Source organism: Epinephelus lanceolatus, chromosome 2 (genome assembly GCF_041903045.1).
Source record: "Epinephelus lanceolatus isolate andai-2023 chromosome 2, ASM4190304v1, whole genome shotgun sequence".
In the NCBI taxonomy this organism is placed as follows: domain Eukaryota; kingdom Metazoa; phylum Chordata; class Actinopteri; order Perciformes; family Serranidae; genus Epinephelus; species Epinephelus lanceolatus.
In genome coordinates, this window is record NC_135735.1 from 23,791,909 (window position 1) to 23,812,906 (window position 20,998).

General features: G+C 42.3%; 1 protein-coding gene across 3 annotated transcripts in view; it reads right to left on the reverse strand.

Moving 5' to 3' along the window:
- The window catches only part of dennd2b (DENN domain containing 2B), a 76,458-nt gene that overhangs the window by 24,667 nt on the left and 30,793 nt on the right, over window positions 1-20,998 (reverse strand). For 2 of the 3 annotated variants that reach the window (XM_033624893.2, XM_033624884.2), the window contains exons 3-10: window positions 18,874-20,136; window positions 14,287-14,432; window positions 6,504-6,625; window positions 4,228-4,443; window positions 3,744-3,840; window positions 3,525-3,569; window positions 2,372-2,556; window positions 1,200-1,309 (exon numbers count right to left, since the gene is read on the reverse strand). In XM_033624893.2, coding sequence (XP_033480784.1) covers window positions 1,200-1,309; window positions 2,372-2,556; window positions 3,525-3,569; window positions 3,744-3,840; window positions 4,228-4,443; window positions 6,504-6,625; window positions 14,287-14,432; window positions 18,874-20,136 — 2,184 coding nt within the window. Of the gene's footprint in view, window positions 1-1,199; window positions 1,310-2,371; window positions 2,557-3,524; window positions 3,570-3,743; window positions 3,841-4,227; window positions 4,444-6,503; window positions 6,626-14,286; window positions 14,433-16,503; window positions 16,654-18,873; window positions 20,137-20,998 lie in introns of those variants that run through there. The other variant, XM_033624902.2, reaches the window with a different exon arrangement.

Consider the following 20,998-nt stretch of genomic DNA (forward strand, 5'->3'; position numbering starts at 1 on the left):
AAGATATCTGCTTCTGATGCTTTTATTTCTATTGTTCTTTTATTTTTAATTCTTTACTTTGGGACAGAAGTTTATATTACAAAACATACATCAGGACAGATGGAAAATTATTTCTCCTGCTGTTCGGGTTTTTTAATAATTTAGGAACTTGCACATTTTGTGAGAGAGTAAGTGTGCACATAAGAACAATGAAAATTATGTCAGAGGGAGACTTGAGAAAAAGCAGAATAGAAATCAGTGCTTACAAAAATAAACAGCATCATAGGGTCATTCAGTCAACACATCCACAAATCTGTCCAGCTGTAATCAATCCATGACAGATAGCATTCACTAAATCTATCCACTCCTGTATTACGGGGGGTTCAGGAAGTAGTCAGCACCTTGTGGTCTTAAATAATGTTTGTTATATGGATTGTTTACTGTTCTCAGCTGCTCTTCCTGAGGTTTCTTCTATATTTTCCCCCGTTAAAGGGTTTTTGAAGGAGAGTTTTCCCTTTATCACTGTGAGGGTACAAGGACACAGGTTGTCAAATACTGTATAGCCCTCTGGGGCAAATTCCAATGTGTGATATTGGGCTATTCAGATCAAATTTAAATTGAATTGAATTTTGAGGGCCTTTTTACAAGTGGATATCAAAACACCAAATATATATTTATCAGGACGCCTTGCCTGAAAATCAACATGTCCTAAAAATAACGTGGAAAAAATTATTACGGCAGATTAGTGTTGCTATTCTTTATGTTAATAAAGTCTCTCACAAGCCCCCCAACTATATGGAAATGCAATGCTACATTGCTGGAGCACCTCCAAAGCTCCAGTGTGTAGAATTTAGTGGCATTTATTGGTGAGGTTGCACAACTTAAACTCCCTTGTGCCAAGCGTGTAGGAGAATTACAGTGGATGACACAAGAATATAAAATGCGAGTGCCCGTTTCTAGAGCCAGTGTTTGATTTGTCCTTTTTGGGATACTGTAGAACAACACGGTGGACTCTGTGGAGGAGGACGTTCTCCATATTGTATGATATAAACGGCTCATTCGAAGGTAACAAAAACACAACAATTCTTATTTTCAGGTGATAATAAAATAATGAAAACATAGTTACTACTAATAGATGTCACTGCACCCAACACACTGGACCTTTAAATAGACCAGCTAGTAAAAACAAATCACTGAATTACAAAGATTCTTCACCATACCTCGCGTACTCAGACACAGGACTCCAGTCTTTTGCATCTGGGAAACAGAACTGAGGAATAGCTTTGAGTCTCTGCTCTGCCTCCCTCATCTGCTTGGTGGGCCTCTCTAGCTGTGAGAGGAGAGGAATTTCAGTCAGCTCATTCTCCTTCAGATAACTGTGTCTTTTTTAAAAGATCCCCATGGATGTTAGCGTGACCAATAGATGACCAGACGACCATTTCTCCCATACAAGGTTAAACCTTTGCCCCCTACGGTTCTTATTAACTCAACAGAGTGAGTGTTTCCCCTGGCTGGCAGAGATGTACTTCTCCCGCAGGACACTTCTGAGGAATCAAATCTTAAATAACTTTAAAATATATCTTGGAATAAATAAAAACACTTCCCTGTAGCAGAAATGGTTCCTGTTATTTTTAACTGTGAGCAGGCTCCCAGACTCCCCGGGCTCTATGTTATTATAGATCTTAATTTCCAGGACAGCTTTAAATTGTCAACAACCTGCTCAATCAAGTGTGAAGAGCTCGTATAAATTTAGATTTTTACTTCAGTTGAAATAAAAAAAAAAAAATGGCATCAGTGACCGTCCGACGTAACACATCATCGTCATCATTTTCAGCACACACACTTCTGTAGTAATCCATGACTAAAAGCTCAGAGCGGGAAAGCCCACAGTACATAGTCAGATCTTGTTCTGGCAAGTTATTTCTAGATAACTCTGGCCTGCTTTATCTGTGGAATTAACATTTACATCTTCTGGACTGTCCAAATATGACTTAACCGGATTACACGTGTTTGTGAAAATCAACAGTTCATCTCTACCGTTGTCTCCACTCACTCACACAATATTAACTGTCATTAATTGTGTCAAGTTTTGAAAGCTGCTGTCTGTTCTGCTGACACATATTACATGATGTATATGAGCATGATGTATATGAGCTCTGCTGATCTGCTCATCATCACCACAGCAGGTGTTTTTAAAGTCACTCCCTACTGTCAACAGCATTAGTCTAAACAATTATAATAACATGTCTCTCACCCAGTGTAAGATTTGGATGACAGTCTACAGTGATGCATCGTATTTCTGATTTCTAATTCCTAATTCCTGAGCTAAAACACTTGAGGTCCTTTGATGCATTTTATGGGATTTATTCAGTTATACATGTCATGCTTTTACCTTGGGGAACTGGTAGGTGACCTCTGGGGAGTAGGAGTTTTTGCTGGGTTTCTTTTTTAAAGACACAACCACAAAATACTCAAAGAGTTCTCTCTCCTGCCACTCGATGAGCTGCAGCTCCAGTGTGCGGTAGCTGGGGGCACGTCGCAGGATGGACTGCAGTTTCAACAACCTTTGGGTGTGAGCTGAGGAAGAAAACAAACATTAAAGTGAGAGTTCACACCGAAATCCAAAATGCAAATTTCTTCTTTTACCTGTAGTAATAATTAACAATCTAGGTTGTTTGGGTGTGAGTTGTAGAGTGATGGAGAAATCGGCCGTAGAGATGCCTGCCTTCGTTCAAATACAGTGGCACTAGATGGCACTCTGCTTGTGGTGTTCAAAGCACCAAAGAAATAATTGTAAAAATTTCAACAACTATGTCTTTTTCTAGAAATCATGACTCAAGATAATCCACAGACCTTGTTGTGAGCAGTTTCATGTACAAACTATTTTCTTTCTGCTGAAGTATACCCGCCAACCACTGCACAGAAGAAAGCGTACATCCACTGATAGCTCACCTAGCACCGCTGAGCTAACAATCATTAGAGCTCAGCCGAGGAGGACACCATTAATGTTTACATCTGGCGCTGTCACAAGCAAGAGCCTCTCAATCATGAGTAGATGCACACTTCCTTCTGCGCAGTGATACAGTTAACAAGAGTAGCTCAGTGGAAAGAAAATAGTTCCTGCATGAAACTGCTCACAACAAGGTCTGTGGATTATCTTGAGTAACCACATCATGATTTTTGAAACAGACATTGCTGTTGAATTTTTTTTTTTTTTTTTTGGCACTTTGCACAAGCCAAGCGTTATCTAGTTCCATTATATTCAAGAGAAGGCAGACATCTCTACGGCCAATATCTCCAACACTCTCACTCCAAAACAGAGAGAAAACATCACTAAATCACATAAGTATTCCTGTTACTGAGACAGGAGATAAATGTTGTGTGGTTTACTAATAATCCCTGCATATGGCAAATGCAGGGTCACTTGTTAAAAACAAAACTGGGAAGCTGTTGCACAACTACTGAGAAAAACAGCTCAAAACATTTCAGAGCTGACGGAATTGTAGCACCTAACCACTGCAAATATAAATGCTGTGGTCACTCACCTTTGAACCTGTCATCAGAGTCACTCTCACTCTCACTGTTGTCATCTGGAGGCAGACATGAGACAGACAAGAACGTTTTCTACAGGTCAGAGGGCAATTTCACAAACATGTGTTTATGTCACAAGAAGGACACAGCAAGAACTCTATGTGGGTGGCTGAGACGCAAATATTTACTCGCTTATCTGGCCAGTGGATAAAGGGAATAAAGAGAGCCCTTACCTCTCAGAGATGCAGTCTCAACATTGGACATGGACAGCTTCTTCAGCCTCTTCTTCCCACGTTTAGTGCAGTAAATGGAGTTGATCCTCTGGACCAGCTGTAAACATTTGAAAGAGGAAGTTCTCTGTTGGGGGATCTGAAGTTTTGTTTCTTTTGATCCTAAGTATAGAAGAAGTACGTGGTGTTCCTGGCCAAAAGTAATACAGTGCTGTGCTTTAAGGGTTACTGAAAAGCTTCAATGCAAGTTCTTGAGAAAAAAGTACCACAAGAGAAACCCTAGTGGTAATAAAGCCCATCAAGGCACTGTGTTTTGAAAATGTCTTTTCCAAACTGAGGAGTTACAAGTGATCCAGAGCTGCTCTGCCTCTGACTCGGTGCCTACAGAAACCTGAGCTGGTCTGTGAAGCAGGACAGGAAAGAGAGCGCAGTCGGAGCTCTGCGAGGACTTAGTGCAGGTGTTTGTGTAGGATCTAGTAGTGTGTACCTTGGGGATCCTCCAGTGCCTGCGTGAGGCCATAGTATCAGTGGTGCTAGAGAGGCTATCATCCAGCAGGCCACAAGGTGACGTTGATACACCCCTCTGGTGGAGCAGCAGCATTTCATCGTGGCTGTAGCGTTTGGACAACTGTGACATCCGGTGGCTCTTTCTGTCACATGGACCAGGGAGGCGTAGGGACTGGCTACTGGGTTTGGAAGGCAACTAGTCAGAGAGAAAGAAGATGGAGAGGTCGGTTTATTTATTCCACTTATTCGTAAGCTTTTTAAAAATAGTCAACCAAGTGCGTTCATTCACGATATTTTCCTTTAAAATAGGAACACCACACTTAAACTCTCCCCGACTTTCCGAGTAGTATTATTGTTTTTGCAAATGCATCCAGATCACTCTCCATTTTTCTCAGAGCCTAACAGCTACCAACAACACAGGACACACTGCATATTTGTTTTCCACAGTTACTTTGGCTGCACCACAGTCCACCATTTCCACTACTAGGAATAGTAACTGCAAAGAACTAACACCGATACTCATGAGTATCTGGGATTAGCTCTCGATAGCTACTGGGGATAACAAAAGCACTATCCTCTTCCTGTTTTGGTTGCTCAATGGTTGACGCACTTCCTTTTTGCTGTAAAAGCCGTCATTTCCCAGGGAGTTTGTACCCAGTGGCAGATAGAAATGCATAGTCAAAGTGAGGCTTATAGAGAACCAATCTACTCGCTGATGGTTTCATTATTCTATAGCCATTACATTGTGTGAACAAAACTTCCACTTTATGTTACACTTTTTAAGAGTTTCATGAGGTCAAACCCTCATTTTAAGGTAAAATATACAGTAGTTTTAAGTGTTAGTGGCGGGGTCCACCATTCCTGTGCCAGATCCCAATTGCTGCCTAATGAATAGGGGATTCACACAACATAATGCACTTATATAATCCAGCGCTACCACTTCTAATTTTATCTCAGGGACATCAGCCTTACTGTTTACTGTTCACTCTCTTTACACTGAATCAGAGCTCCATTAGGTGACTGTCTAAGCAAATCAAACATTAAAAGAATTACAAGCATTAATGGGAACACAGGGTGGCTATTATGGCGAAGCAGTCACAGGAAATGCATTTGTCTCGGAGGTTAGCGCTCACAGAGGCGACTCATCAAAAATGAAAACAAGCGTGGTCACTTTAAAGGAATACTTCACTCTGCAAACGACCATTTGTATATCAATTACTCACTCTGTGTTACGCTGAGAGAAAATAAAGGGAACAATTACTTTGGTGTTTTAAAGGGTTAGTTCTGATTCATCAAAGTCACACAATAACACAAACTAACTGATTGAGACAGTGGTAGAGCAGCAGCTCCTGTGTTGTTGGGGATGAGATAAAAATTCTGATGCTGTCAATGGAGTCTGGCTTTGAAGAGAGCATAGATTAGTTTACTTGTAGTTCAGTCACTTAAAAGAAAGGGCTGTCTGTTTGGGAAGGAATAACTGGATAAATGAGACTTGGATTATACTGCACGAGTTGTGTGATTGTTTCTAAACAGATGTTTTAATATAGTGTTACTGCTGTTAAACGTGGACCCCTATGACTTCAATTCATACAGAATTTTGTCAGTTTTTGGATTCTTCATTCACTGTGGAGGCATGAAAAAACAACACAGATTTCTTCATGGATTCAAAGTAACATGGGGTGAGTGACTGATACACAAATGGTCACTTGGGAGATGAAGTATTCCTTTAAGCTGATAGAGGGACCAGCCACAGCTGTTAGATTAAGAGCTGCAGGGTGACGGGCTGCACCATACTTTGCTGTGCCCTGCCTTTGTAGAAAACTATTGTCACGGTGGAAAAAAAAACAGCTTAGTGACTGACTTCTTGATCTAAATTACATGAGTTTGTTTGGCTGTACTATAAACAGATACAGTAGTTTCTCTCCCGTTAAATTCCTGACAACGTAGCTGCTCAAGGAGCATTTGCTGGACTATTAAACCATTCGGTAACCATAGGTGTCTTCCCTTTGTAGCGTGAGACAAGTGTTTCTAAGTGAGGAGGCCAGATGGGCCTTTCTGTGGAGAATCACCAGGTCTAAACATATCAAACTGTTTCCTGTAGTGACAGAAATGAGGTGCAAGATTCTTTAAAAGATCTTGTCCAGGCACTAACACCTAATGAGGGGATTCACATTACAACAGGAGAACATATGTGTTATGTTTACTACAGGAAAACACATCAGTATTGTTGATCCCAACAGACTTGTGACTTCTTACCTGAGGTGGAGAGTTCAGCTTCCTGTCCATGGTGGTCCACGATCTGTTGCTCTCCACCAGACACGACTTCCGACCCAAACTCTTCCGCTTCAGGTCAACATCCTCATATGGGTTCTCCTTCTCTGTGGGGATGAAGTCAGTATTCAGTGCAGCTCAAATATAATGTCAGACAGCAGCAACTGTCGATGGACAGAGGATGTTTTCAACAGAAAACAGATGACACTGGGGTCAAAATGGGTGAACAGGGCCAGGGAAACGTGTCAGAGGCACAAGAGGGCCTCCCTGTAGTTAGTCAGAAAAGAGATGAGTCATGAAAGGTAAGTCAAAGGTCGCTCCCAGCTGGCTCAAGTGAACTCCCTTTTTTCAAAACAGTTACTGTTGGCAATGGGCCCCACAGGCCCCAGTGGGCCCAGCTGAAACTTCTGGACACAACACTACTGGTGAGTCACTGTCCAGGCATGCCAACTGTCTGCTGTGAGAGATGGAGGAGGATCATCTTCTTAGACTTAGACTTAGAGGAGTTATATTTTTAAAGGCCAGTGTGTAGGATTTAGGGGGTTATACTGGCAAAAATGGAATACAGAAAGTATGTTTTCATTGGAGTATTCAAGTATGATCACTTGAAAATAGGAATTGTTGTGTTTTCCTCACTTTAGAAGGAGCTGTTTATATCTGCATATGAAGCAGGGTCGTCTACAAAGTCACCATGTTACACAGACTTGTTTCTACAGTAGCCCTGAATGGACAAATCAAATACTGGCTCTAGGTAGGGCCACTCATGTTTTCGCATTTTTTTGTCTTTGTGTCAGCCACTGTACTTAGCAACCCCTCCCAGATGAGCCAAACAGCTTTGGAAAAACACTAATTTTTAACATGAAGCTGCTTTATTCTGTGTTTTCAATGGTTTAAATCATCAGATCTGTTTGTTCTGAAGAGAGAGAGACCTCTGCAGATAATTCAGCTCCTGCTAAAAAAAACCCTGAATGTCTGAACTTCTGAAGTTATTGCAGAAAAAAGGTGAACACACATTAGCAGGTGCTAGGCTAGCAGCACGTCTGTGATGAGCCGAACAGCATCGGAGAAACACTGATTTGCAACATGAAACTGCTTTGTTCAGTGTTTTTACTGGTTTTAATCACCTGGTCTGTTTGCTTTGGAGAGGAGGAGACCTCTGCAGATAATTCAGCTTCCGGCAAAAACCTCCTGAACAATAAACACAGAAGGAATCCTAACCAGGAGTTCATACTTGGCACATAGGAAAAGATTCAGCTGGTTTCAATCTGCAATCCTCACCCTAGATGGCACTAAACCTACACACTGCTCCTTTAATGTTCACATTTATGGTTATAATAACTGTTGAAATACACATACACAAAAAAAACATGCATGCCATGTGCTTTAACATATGTTGGACTTGCAAATAAGGCACAGGCAATAAGGTTTAAAAACCACAGTTTAAACTCAGACGAGCGTCTAAACTGTCAACTGATTTTAAAGACAAACATCTTTTTAAATGCATCACTGTGTCTCAAGAAGTTACAATGAACACAGACGTCGCCACTGCTCCTTAGATGCACTTCAGTGACTAAATGATAGCAGAAAAGGAAAGAAAAGGAACATTACAGAGCGCTGCGCAGCTCTCACTGATGTCACCTGGCAGAGGGCCAACTTCAATAAAGAGAAAACTTGTGTAACGCCACAGTCCATGTCTATTCAGACATGTGCTCTGAGAATAGCTTTTTGGCAAGGTCTGAAAAAGGTTGTGAGAAAGTGAAGAAACCACAGCGAAGAATAAAAACAGAGCCAGATGGCGTCGAAATGCATGAGGGGAACTTTTTCAAAGAAAGAAAAGCAGTGTTATCTGTCAGTAGAAAGGAAAAGAAGAAGAAATCTATTTGGTAGCTGTGCTCCTTCTTCCTGAGTATATTAGTGGAAAACCCGGTGAACTCGGCATCTCAAACAATGAGTGTGTGTTTTAAAAACATCTTAGAGTAACCTAAAGGCACAGCTTTGTTCAGTTATCTATTTTAAGGTTAATTATTGAACCTGTCCGAGGTAAATACACACACCCACGCACACATACTGCCAGGGCTCCTCAGAGCCTTATGTCGTGTCACACAGTAAATTAGTGCACTGAAGTGATTTTCTGTGCATCATTAAAGCTGAGGAGCAGAATAAGAGGGCTTAGTGTGACCCCACGTTGTGCTGCAACTCCATTAAACTGAAGCAATACTGTAATGAGAACCTGCTGGGAAAATGATATGTCTGCATAGCTGCTTATGTACTGGAGGGTACTAATCTACTCCTCTGATTACAAACATCCAGATCTCTCTGTAACACACCCCCAGACACACAGTATTATGCAGGGAGTGGACACACCTCGGCTGCACACTGTGATTGTGCATTTCTGTGTACACAATGGGCTCTCTGGGCAGGGCGAGGCACAGAACAAACTATACCAACAGCGTCAGTATCAGCTTACACTATAAAGTGGACGAGCTAAAGTATAGTGGCACCGCTCACCGATTCAGTCGTAAAACAGGAATGTGCATAGGATGAAAAAATAGGTTACAGTTTAGTAAAAACAGTTGGCGGCACCACAAACCATACAGTGTGTCCATCATGAAGGCTGCTTGTGACCACACTAGTGAAAGTACGTAGGAGAATTCACATGGCACATTTTAAACCAAAGGATAACAGGATCACAGGTCCAGCTGTGTATGTAGCTGTGTGAGTGTAGCTTTATTAAAAACTGAATCACTCACTACATGCACTAGGCCCCAATCACACAGAAGGGGTTTTAGGAGCTGGAGGTGCCTTTTAGTAGTTGTTTTTAATGAGAATGGAGCTTTTTGCTCACGGTTTTTGCATTGCTACTGGCATTTTTGCCGCAGTGCTCTGAACTCCTCGAGTTGAAAAAACTTCAACTCGAAGTGGTAAAACACCCCATGCCATCTCTTTTCCGTCATCTTTTTTCCCATTGTCCAATCAGATGATTTGAGAGGCGGCGGGCCTTCTGTGGTGGTCACAACAAGTTTACAGTTGGTAAACAATGGACGAGAAACTACTGGAAGTGGTTGCAGCATACCCAGAGCTGTACGGCCCAACAATAGACAGCAGGTTGTCAAACTGTCCCCGAGTCATCCTAAAATATGCCTGGAAACAGCCATCATGGAGGCGAAGCTCCTGGACCAACTGGTGGTACTCCCTGTGATCCACCCTCATTCTTAGCGCCTTGTGTTTTGCAACCTGCAAAATGGTTTCTGTGTGATCGGGGCGCTAGATAGTCGCTTACATTTATTCACAAGAGTAAGGCCTTGTCTACACATGTACAGATATTTTCGTTTTAGTTTTAGGTCATTAAAAGAAACGCCTTCTAAGTTGCAGATTTCTCAAAACTCCAGTTACTGTGTGTCTGTGGGGACAGAGTAATCTTTTCAATTCACACATGCCTATTGTTACTTTGTGTAATGAGTATATGCTAGTAACAGGAACAACAATGGCGGACTACCAGTTTTGTTACCACTGCTTGATCTAACTTAACACTTAAACTTAGTATTACTGAACCACTTCACGGACAAATGGAGGCGTATGGTACACCCAATGCTTCTGCTCCACCTCAGCGTCCACAGTTTAAAGTCAGCCAGAAACGATGGTTTCTGTCCCACCATCTGCCAATTTGACGGCACGGTCCAACTAGCAGATGGTGGGGTTGTTGTCGAGAGTGGGATTGTTGTCGATGAGAAGTTGAGGAAAAACTTTCATATGTCCAGAGCATCACTGGTATGTTTGAGTGAGCTCCTTTATCCTTTTTAATTGAACAGGAATCAACAGTAATGATATCTCCAGTTGGTAAAAAGGTAACGTTAGCCTGTGCACTTAACTACCTTTATGATGATGAGGGAGACGGCTGAAGACAGCCGATGCCAGTGAGCATTTGGAGTCGTTTCTGTGCTCTAGTGTCGACAGAAATATCTTGTAAAATAAAGGTTGTGTGGACAGAATTATGTTTTGTAAAGGAGGGGAAAAATACCCATTTTCAAAGACATCTATACGCGTGTAGACAGGGCCTCTGAGCAGGAAACACTTGGGAAAACTACGTCAGCGAACACAAAGCTGGGAGTTTGAACAAGACGATGATGCAGACAGCTGAATCATCGTGTTAGCACAGGGTGTGATTCATCTGCCTGTAAACAGATCACTCATTGACACTCCATGTATCAATCACACTCGTCAAAAGCACTTAAAACAGTCCCCTAATATCACAATCCATCATTCAGCTCTAGAAACACTGTTGCACGGGTTACAAATCACTTAAGGTAAACATCTGGCATCAAGCACAGGTACCAAATGAATGTCCCACAAAGGCGGCTGAGGAAGCCAACATGTTTTTTTCTGGTTCTCTGTATGAAATGCCTGTTAAAATAGGGGCACAGAGAGACCAAAACATGGCTCATTTACTGCTGTGGTTGCTTCTCACATGGATCATCTGACCTGTAAACCACTGTGCATAGCGGTAGTGGAAACCAGTGCTCTCCTCCATAAGGATTCATGTTTGAAAGCTTTGTTTGAAATAGCTGGAGCAATTTCAAACTTGCTCAAAGACAATGTCCTTGTCAAGGAACAAAGAGAGACTGGCAAAAGTTGTGTCTCCAAACTGCAAACTCCACACTCACAGTGCTGGGTGAACAATGGGGACTTTGTTGGGATTCACATGAAAATCAGGCATGCCCTGATGCTCTCCCTGAGACGGCTGCACATCCTCAGCTTCAAAAGACAAAAAAAAAAAAGTGAGCACGACACTGATCATCGATTTGAGAGCAATGCAGCTACTTGTAGAAATAACCATGATGTAATGTAATACTTCATAACCTTATTTGGTCAGAGTTTTTATCATGAAGAATATTTCACAGCGTGAAAACTTTTTACTGGATCTGAAATTCAAGCTTCATCATGAGACCATACTCACACTGACACACATTTCCACCACATTAAGTATGCACTGCGGGAGCTGGCAATTGGACCGGGCAGAAGGCCTGGGGTCATTTGCTAGTGGAAAGGAATTTGGCTCCTCAACAAGACCAGCATTTCATACACACATTATCTCACATTCGAGAACACTTGAGTCGATCCTGTGTAAAGCAAGACACAAAACGTGCCACTGTGGAACGCTGATGTTCAACGATCAAAATACAGATATTCTTTACCGCAAGTTTGGTAGACGACCAGACAGCCTTTACAGCAAAATACAACCTATACAACCACATGTTGTCCATTAATCTCACACTCAGGCTGAAAGTTTACAAGAGGCAGATGCAGGAGGAGCTACTCTCACAGTTTTATTTCATTAGGCCATGCTGCATGGGGCTATCACTTTCACTAAAACATCTGCCTACTGTCTTCTAAGGTCACTGTTGCATTCAAAATAACCATGTTATGTATGTTTTTATTCTTCGTAGAAGGTTTTGAACACAAACTAACACATTTTCTTATTTGGAAGTAGAAGGAAATGTCACCTTATATTTAATCTAAGTGTCAGTACTGTCAATTACAGTAAACATGTCAGTAAAGCTGAAGTCATAAATACAACATATGTGTCATAAATACTCCCTCACAGTGTGTGAGTCAATGAGTTACAGCTGAGTAACTTTAATGTTTCATCTTGACCTTTGAAGGACAACTTTCAGATTACAACTCTACTTATAACCAGTGTCAAAAATCACATGATTGTTTAGGTATGAGTAGCACTGAACTGTTTCAGGGCAGCAACTAACAATTCTTTCCACTATCAGCTCATTTGACAATTATTTGACTTTCAATCAATCACTTGTCTGGCCCATAATATCAGAAAACCATTAAAAAAAAATGTCCATCCACATCTTCCAAAAACCCAATCTGATGTATTCAGATGTCTTTTTTTGGGCGACCAACAGTCCAAAACACAAAGACATTCAGTTTAATGTCATGCAAGACTAAATACCTGTCAAACAGAACACATTTCAGCAGCCTGGGGTGGCTCTTTGTAATGGCTTTCAATTAAAGTGACGCATTTTGTTGCTTTTTCATTGCTGAGTGCCTTGTGCTTTTCCGCTCTATGCTCCTTGAGTTTTTGCATGAGCTCCCTGAATGCCTTGGGTTGAAAAAACTTCAAGTCTTAACGTAAAAAGTGTCCAGCGTCATTGCCATTTTTTCCCATTGTCCAGCCACATTAATTAGTAGCTGGCGATGACAACAAGTGGTAGCGTGTTAAGCTAACGTGGCCCTACTAGGCAAGCTGCAAGATATACCTGAAAAAAATTGTAGGCTTAACTACTTTCTAACTTTTTAACACCTGTAATCAGGTCTGACCACTCACAGCAGATTGCCAAACTGTACTCAATTCATCCTAAAAGGCGAAGCTCCTGGACCAGCTGGTGGCACTCCCTGTGATTTCTCCTCTATCTGCGGGTCTCATGTACAATCATGTGGATTTTTAATGCAGATTTTAAGATGAGTTCACTTCAGAGCAAAATAGCTGTGAAGCCAAGGACAGATGATTCAGTGGTTGCCCAACAACAATTAAAAAAACAAGAAGGAAGGAGCAAGCTGCAAAAAGCGCTCTGTCTGATCAGGGTAGGCCTCAACAAAAAAAGCGGCGTGGTGCACCTAGCGCTTTAAACCCTGCAAAACACACTCTATCTGATCAGGGCCTAAAACCAGCAAATATACACATTCAAGAAGCTAATACCAGAAATATTAAAGGGGCAATAAGTGAAATTCATCATTTCTAAAAAAAAATTGCTATGTGAAGAACTAGAGGTGTAATTTCATCAGGAGTATAGCATGACGTCACACAACCTCTCTCTGTGTTGGTCTCCAGCCCCTTGTTTACAAGCCAGTCCGGCTGGGCGTTCATGTACGTTCATGTGAATCCCCACCTCCCCCCCCGGCTCTCGGAGCCCTTGGCCCTCCCTCCCTATGAAAGGCTACAGCCAGTGAGCAATGGCAGCGCGTATTTTCAAAGTGAAATGGCGGAGTCAAATGTCTGTTTTAATTAGTGTTACAGTAACATTAAGCACATGTTGCTATGTCGATTCAATTAAATTTAATGTTACAATCATAGCATGGGTTAATGTCCGGAGCTTGAGTTATTAGTGGCTCTGTCCCAGCAATGGGTCAGGCGTTATGGTTGTGTTAGGTGAGTAGCTCGGCAGCCCAGCTAACATTTGCAATTTGCAATGTAGCATTGTAAAATGTAGCCCGGCGGGCAGCCTGGCGGCTGTGTTTAGCTATTCCCCTGCCTACTTCAATGATGATGGTACCTGTAATAAATGTAATATATTTGCTGAGATGGAGGCGAGGCTCAGTGACTAGAAGAGCTGGTGGAAGCACTCCATAGCTGTAAGTTACTCCAGTAGCCGTAGTAGCTCTAGTGCTAACTCCAGGAGCTAACGCTAACGTTCCTACTCTTCTGCGTGAGCCGGAGTCGTAAGCCCGTGAGCCCGCCAGGCAGAGAGCAGAGGTAGAGGGAGGTGTGGCTCATGACACACTTTGTTTTGGTCTACAGGCAGTGCACAACAGCAAACCTAGCGGTGAATCAATTTCGCTTTTTGCCCCTTTAAGTCATTTTCATTTTAAAAAGTTACTTGTGCAATTAATCATTTATCAAAAGAAGTTACCAATTAGTTTTCTGTTGATCAACTAACTGATTATTTGACCCGTGTCAGACAGAAACTAGTGACTGATCAAAGTGACATGAAGGTCCTCTCTCCTGTTTTCAAAGCCAGTGAACCAGTGCGCTTACCTACTATGTCCTCATAGGCATTTTCCTCTAAAGTGCTTTTGGAAGTGGGTCGGCTCCGTGTGTCTGTGGTTAGCGTGCCATTCTCTGTGGGTGAGGACGGATATGAAGATGGCAGACTCGTAGCATCCTCCGACTCACACGACTCCCTGGGAAGAAATGAAAAGACTGTAAGATGTTACATAGTCACATGCACATAATTACATGGAAGAAAGTCACCAAGTGTCAGTGAATGAGATCGGGGGACTTCAGGTGAGTGAGTAACTGGATAAAGAGGATGTGATACAAAGAGACACTGTGGCTGAGGTTGCAGGTGTAGGAGGGTGCATGTTTAAAACTACCCCAGTTCAAAAAAAGTTGGCATGCTGTGTAAAACATAAATAAAAACAGAATACAATGATTTGCAAATTCTTGTTGACCTATATTCAATTGAATACAGTCCAGAGATAAGATATTTCATGTTCAAACTCATAAACGTACTGTTTTTTTCTAGAAGTATACACTTATTCTGAATTTGATGCCTGCGACAAGTTCCAAAAAAGTTGGCACAGGGGCATGTTTACCATTAGGTTACATCACCTTTTCCTTTAACAATGCTCAGTAAGTGTTTGGGAACTGAGGACAATAATTGTTGAAGTTTTGAAAGTGAAATTCTTTCCCATTCTTGCTTGACATACAACTTCAGCTGCTAAGAAGTTCGGGGTCCGCATTGCTGCATTTTGTGCTTTACAATGTGCCTCACATATTTAATGGAAATCAGGTCTAGACTGCAGGCAGGTCAGTTGAGTACCAGCACTCTTTTACAACACAGAATGTGGCTCAGCAATGTGTTACTAGGAAGCAGGGAAGTGTCTGGATGGCAGCATATGTTGCTCCAAAACCTTTATGTACCTTTCAGCATTTATGGAGCCTTCACAGATGAGCAAGTTACCTATGATGTCATGGGTACTAACACCCCTTCATACCATCACAGATACTGGCTTTTGAACATGGTGCTGGTAACAATCTGGATGGTCCTTGTCCTTTTTAGCCCGGGGGACTTTACAGCCATAATTTCCAAAAACAATTTGAAATGTGCAGTCATCACACCACAGCACACTTTTCCATTTTTTGTCAGTCCCTCTCGGATGAGCTCAGGCCCAGAGAGGTTGGTGGTGTTTCATGATGTTGTTGACATTTGGCTTTCACTTTGCATGGTGGAGTCTTAACTTGCACTTGTAGACATAGCAACAAACTGTGTTTACCGACAATGGCTTTCCAAAGTGTTCCCAAGCTCATGTGGTAATATCCCTTACACAATCAGGTCAGTTTTTAATGCAGTGCTGACTGAGGGGTCAAAGGTCACAGGCATTGGATGTTGGTTTTCAGCCTTGCCCCTTACGTGCAGATATTTCTGTGAATTCTCTGAATCTTTTAATGATATTATGGATTGTAGATGGTAAAATCCCTAAATTCTTTGCAACTGTGCGTTGAGAAATGTTGTTCTCAAACTGCTGGACTGGTTGTCCATACAGTTTTTCACAAAGTGACCATCCTTGCTTTTGAACACCTGAGCCTTTCGAGAATGCCCCTAACATAGCTATAAGCCATACTATCATTTGTTACCAGTGAACGTGTTTACCTGTGGAAGTGTCCAAACAGGTGTTTTATGAGCATTCAACAACTTCCCCAGTCTTCTGTTGCCCCTGTCCTAACTTTTTGTAACATGTTGCAGGCATTAAATTCTGAGTTAGTATATATTTTAGAAAAAACACTAAAGTTTATCAGTTTATCAAACTTTTTTCTAAACTATACAGCTATTTCAGCGTGCTGCAGAAAGAGCTCAAAATAAAGCAGTCATTAGACAAATGTATATAGGCTACATGAGTAATGTCAAATTAACAGCCAGCAGGAAATACATAATAAGATGTCAGCGGGATAATGTGACCTAAAGAAGGCCTAATTAAACTAATAATTTTACTGCTACAATACCAGTCATGTAGATGTAAATACATTAACCAGTAGCAAGGGTCCCTGCAGTCCAGACAAACAGCCAGAAGCCAACAATTACACAAGCCACAAGCCAATAATGACAACTAATAAGGCTCCAGCCACACACTGTGGCATACACTGAAACAAGAATCATGACCTTTAACTTTTCCCGGAAACAATCTTAACTTGAAGCGAAAGGTACAAAGGGTATTAGAATGTAGACATAGCTGAGATGATAAATGTACTCACGTATGGTTCCATACACACACTAATCAGATGACGCACTCAATGAGCAGAAGAAACAATGTGAGGTAGACAGACGAGAGTAAACAGAAAAAGTCCAGATGGTTTTAAAAATAGTCCAGACGGCCAGCTTTACTTCTCCTCCACTCACCAACTAGGAACAGAGAAAGTCCAAAGCTTTGTCTCATCCCGTAAAAAACCTTAAACGAGGAGCCACTAATTATAAAACACAGAAAAACAAAAACACTATGTTCTCCGATCACGAGGAACTTCCTGATAAGTCACAAGTAAACATAACATATACTATTACTCAGTGTTCCCTGCACAGTGTAAAGTCACACATCACATGTCACAAGGCACTGCAGAGGAACTTTGCTACATTAGTGCTGGGATCTACAGTACGGTCGTGTCGCGCCATCGACAGCTTGTGGCTTTTAAGGTTGGCCTGAAATTGCTGGAGCCACAGGAATGTTAAACACAGAGTCCAAGGGATGAACGTTTAAGGATTTCATCCCTATTTTACATAGGGACAATCTGGAGAGGCCCCACCCTCACGTAAAAAAAAAGCTGAGGCCTTCTGATCGTGAGAGCTATAAGTTAAGAAGAAAAACAAGAGCAGACAGGATCCAAGATTCAGCTAATGTTAATGCAACAAAGGGGCACAACAATCCAGTGTTGGATTTCACTGGTTTCTATAAGATATTCATAGAGTATATTCAGTTAGAGGCAAAGTTTGAGTGAACATCTGTTAGAATAAGAATATACTGTAGATTTGGTGGTGTGTGTTTAAAATGCCAAGTCTTTTTATGGACCAAAGTGAATTTCTGGAAAGACTGACATTTCAAATGCTCTGTACAATAAATCAGTTATTTTTAGTATGAGCTGCTTTTATGATACCTGGGGCCAGATGCATAAATGATGTGTATGCACGAAAGCCATGCACACACCTTGACCCACACATAAACTGGTATTTATAAAGGAAGAACGAGCAGCGAGAGTGTGTGCACCTCACGCATTCTTAAAACCAGGCGTACACGTGGTTTTAGCTCAGATAGCTGTGGGGGATGTGACGAGGAGGTTTTTAGGTTGTTTGCCAATTTCACTTATTTTGCTAGGGCTATTATTTTTGCAGGCTGCACAGCACTCTGTAAAATGTCAATCAAAGGCACATTTATAAGGTTAATTTTAAACTACGAGTGATGAATTTCATAATGATTTTTATTGACATTTCTCTCCCTGTTAGTCATCATTTAATTTTTACCTGTGGCACCCTTTGTAAAGTCAGGTACAACATGAGCACCATGAATGAATCATTGATCCTTCTTATGATTGCAGACATGTAATGAGTTTGTTGTACAGACGCTACAGATGTCCACAGATGTGAGTAATTACAGCTGCTTGGGCAGCGTTGGAGAGCCTTGTGATGTGACGCAGTTGGTGAAATTGCGATTTCGTTACCATATTTCTCATCGATGAGTCTAATGAATGGTAAAGTTGCACAAGTATATGCAAACTAATGTTGAGCGGTTTTTCTACATCCATTTATGGCAAACTGTGGGTGTGGAAATGAGACTTGACCCAATGTCACAATGATTGACATTTATGAAACACAATCAAGTGTACACACGGCTTTATAAATCTGAAGAAAAGAACGCGTATTCACATTTCTTTCTTTGTGGGTAAATAGTTTTTGTTGTAAATATACATGGAGTTTTAGGCATCTGGCCCCTAGTAGGCATTTGTCTCATGATAAACCTGTGATGACATGATTCAATTTGATTAATTTAGGACAGTTTGGGTACTGTACTGTACTTTTTATCTTAATTTAAAAAAATATATGATTCTTCAGTGGTCTTTTTTAAAACATAACTGATTCAACACTGATCTCTGCTTCAAATTCTAACAAACATAGGAGAACCAGAGTAGATCACGCCAACACCACAACCAGACACACTGAGCAGTAACTTAGAAGACCAATAAAGCAAACTCTTGGCTCAGCATCCAGGTTCGTCTGTCTGATAGGTAACAAAATTACTAAAATAACTTTCCAAAGACATCTAAACAGATTCAAAAGGGATGCACCGATCCAACTTTTTCTCTCCTGATACAGTTTTCGGTACCTCAGCTCAGTGTAGGCAGATACCGTGTACTAACTCACTACCAGAGCTTTCTTTCTTCCTCATTTAAAACCTGTATAAATTACTCGGTAAAAATCATTGGAATCACTTTTATTTAAAGTAACATGGGGCCAGAGATTGCTGTGGCACCAAAGGCTTTGGCGGTCTGCCGTTAAACACTGAATTTCACAACGACATCACAAAGAAACTGCATTTGATACAGATTAGTGGCCGAGACACAGACCACTGATATCCTCACCTGTCCTGCGACCTCACTGGGGCGCTCCCCTCGATCTTCACCGTTCGTGTCATGCTGGGTGCAGGGGTCGAGGGCAGAGGCGGGGGAGACTCAGAGGTTCTGTTTGGAGGTAGTCCATTAGCTGGTGACACACCCTTCTGGTCTCGTTTGGCGTCGTACTCAAAAGTGCGTTTGGGCTTAGGTAAGGGGTTGACCGGTGTGCCGACAGAGGTCTGCTGGCTCGGTGGTTCTGGGCTCTCAGACCTGACTGAGCTCACACTAAATCTTTGTCTGAGTTTAGAGAGCTTATCAGACACCAAAACAGCATCTGGTTCTGTGGCCACTGAGCAAATGCTGCTGCGCTTACTGGTGCATGTACTGTCCAAGTCGTCACCAATAACAAAAGACTTTTGTCTTGTCTTGTCAGGAGCATAGCAATTACTCAGATAACGTGGAGGGGATGGGCTGGGGTTCTCCTTCAGGGCCTGCTCTATCTTTTGTATCCTGTTGAGAACCGCTGATGTCTCCTTCCGAGCCGACAGGGAACGTACAAATGCTCCTGACGACTCTGTTTTGCCTGTCCTTTTCTGGAAGCGACCTAGGCCGTCTTTGTCTGAAACTCCTTCCTCTTCCTCTGTGTAGGAACATTCTGAGAAAGCTGTGCTCATCCTGCGAACCCCCTTAAAGTCAAACGTTTTCTCACTACAGGGAGAAGAGAGCAGGCTGGGGCAGCCCTCACTGCCCCCTACACGCTCTCCTCCTCTTTTATCTAGACACAAGCTCATCCTAGGCAGAGACACCCTGCGGCATTCCCATTCTGAGATCTTTTTGCGGATTGTGGCGGGGGGAACACCTGCTACTGAGCGGGTGAGAGAAAGGGTGCGTCTGTGGCTTTGGCTGGAGGAAGGTCCCAGCGAGAGTGTGCTCCAGCTCAGGGGACGACCATTAAGTCCATCGCCCGAGGAGAGATCCCCTTGTTTCTCCTTCTGCTCCTGACTTTCCTGACAGGACTTGGTCTGACTCGGGGGCTTATAGATGGAGAGCCTGTTGTCCAGGCAGCTGATGCTCTTTGACTTGGTGAGACGGCCTTGGAAGTCGGTGTCACCTGTGAGAGACGCACCACTGCACAGGGTCTTGCTGCTCCAGCCAGCACGTACCAGGAACCTCCCGTCAGTCCTGACGTACCTGCTTTGCTTCCCAGAGTTCTCACCGTCGCTGAGGAGAGGCTGCTGGCTCTGCCCCTGACTGGCAGCGAGAGCAGGGCACGGCGATGTAGACTGGCACCTGAAACGAGACAGAGAAAGGTGTGAATAAAATATTGTAAATATTTAAATGTTTCCCTGAGGAGAAAACACATATTAATAACCAAAAGAGATGCCAACAAATCCACTCAGCCCCGCAGTGTGAAAAGCACTAGAAACTCAATAATGAACAGACGGAGAAAATTTGTAAAGATTCAGCTGAAAATTCTGAATTCATTTCCCAGATCAAAGACAAAAGGAAAACCTGAGCCACTTATTAAGAATAACCACAGGAAAGTATTCTGTCTTTGGCAGCATGGGATTAAAATTAAGGCCAAGGGAAATACAGACTACATTAAAATGCCACATTGGATTTTTCCACATTATCAAAATAACTTGAGGAAAATCACTGTGGACCTCACACAGAAAGCAGTGTGCCAAGCAGGATTTATTAAACGAGTCTTACCTGTTAAAGTCTCACTGCTCCTCTCTCATTGGTCCTCAAAGCCTTTTCTAAGTGATACTAGGTGCTACAGTTGTCCCACGCTCACTGCTGACTCGACCATCATTCACCACACACTAACACACACACACACTTTCTCACGGTGCTCACCTCCTTTAAGATTTCCAAAGAGAGACAAACTCTCCCTTTAGTTCCCCAACACCTTCCTACTCATAGTCTTTCAGGAACCTTGTCATGACTTGGATGCTGGCTAAGTCTTGCGAAATTAAAGTGCTGGGAGATCTGATGTCACTGCCATGGTTAGAATAACAAGCGTTATGGGAGGAGGAAGCGGAGGGCTGCGGACTGTGATCCAACAATGCAGGTTGGGACAGATCTCGCTTCACACCTACCTGCCCTTCCCTGGTTTCACTCCTCCTGCTCCAGGGAGGGGAGAATTTTT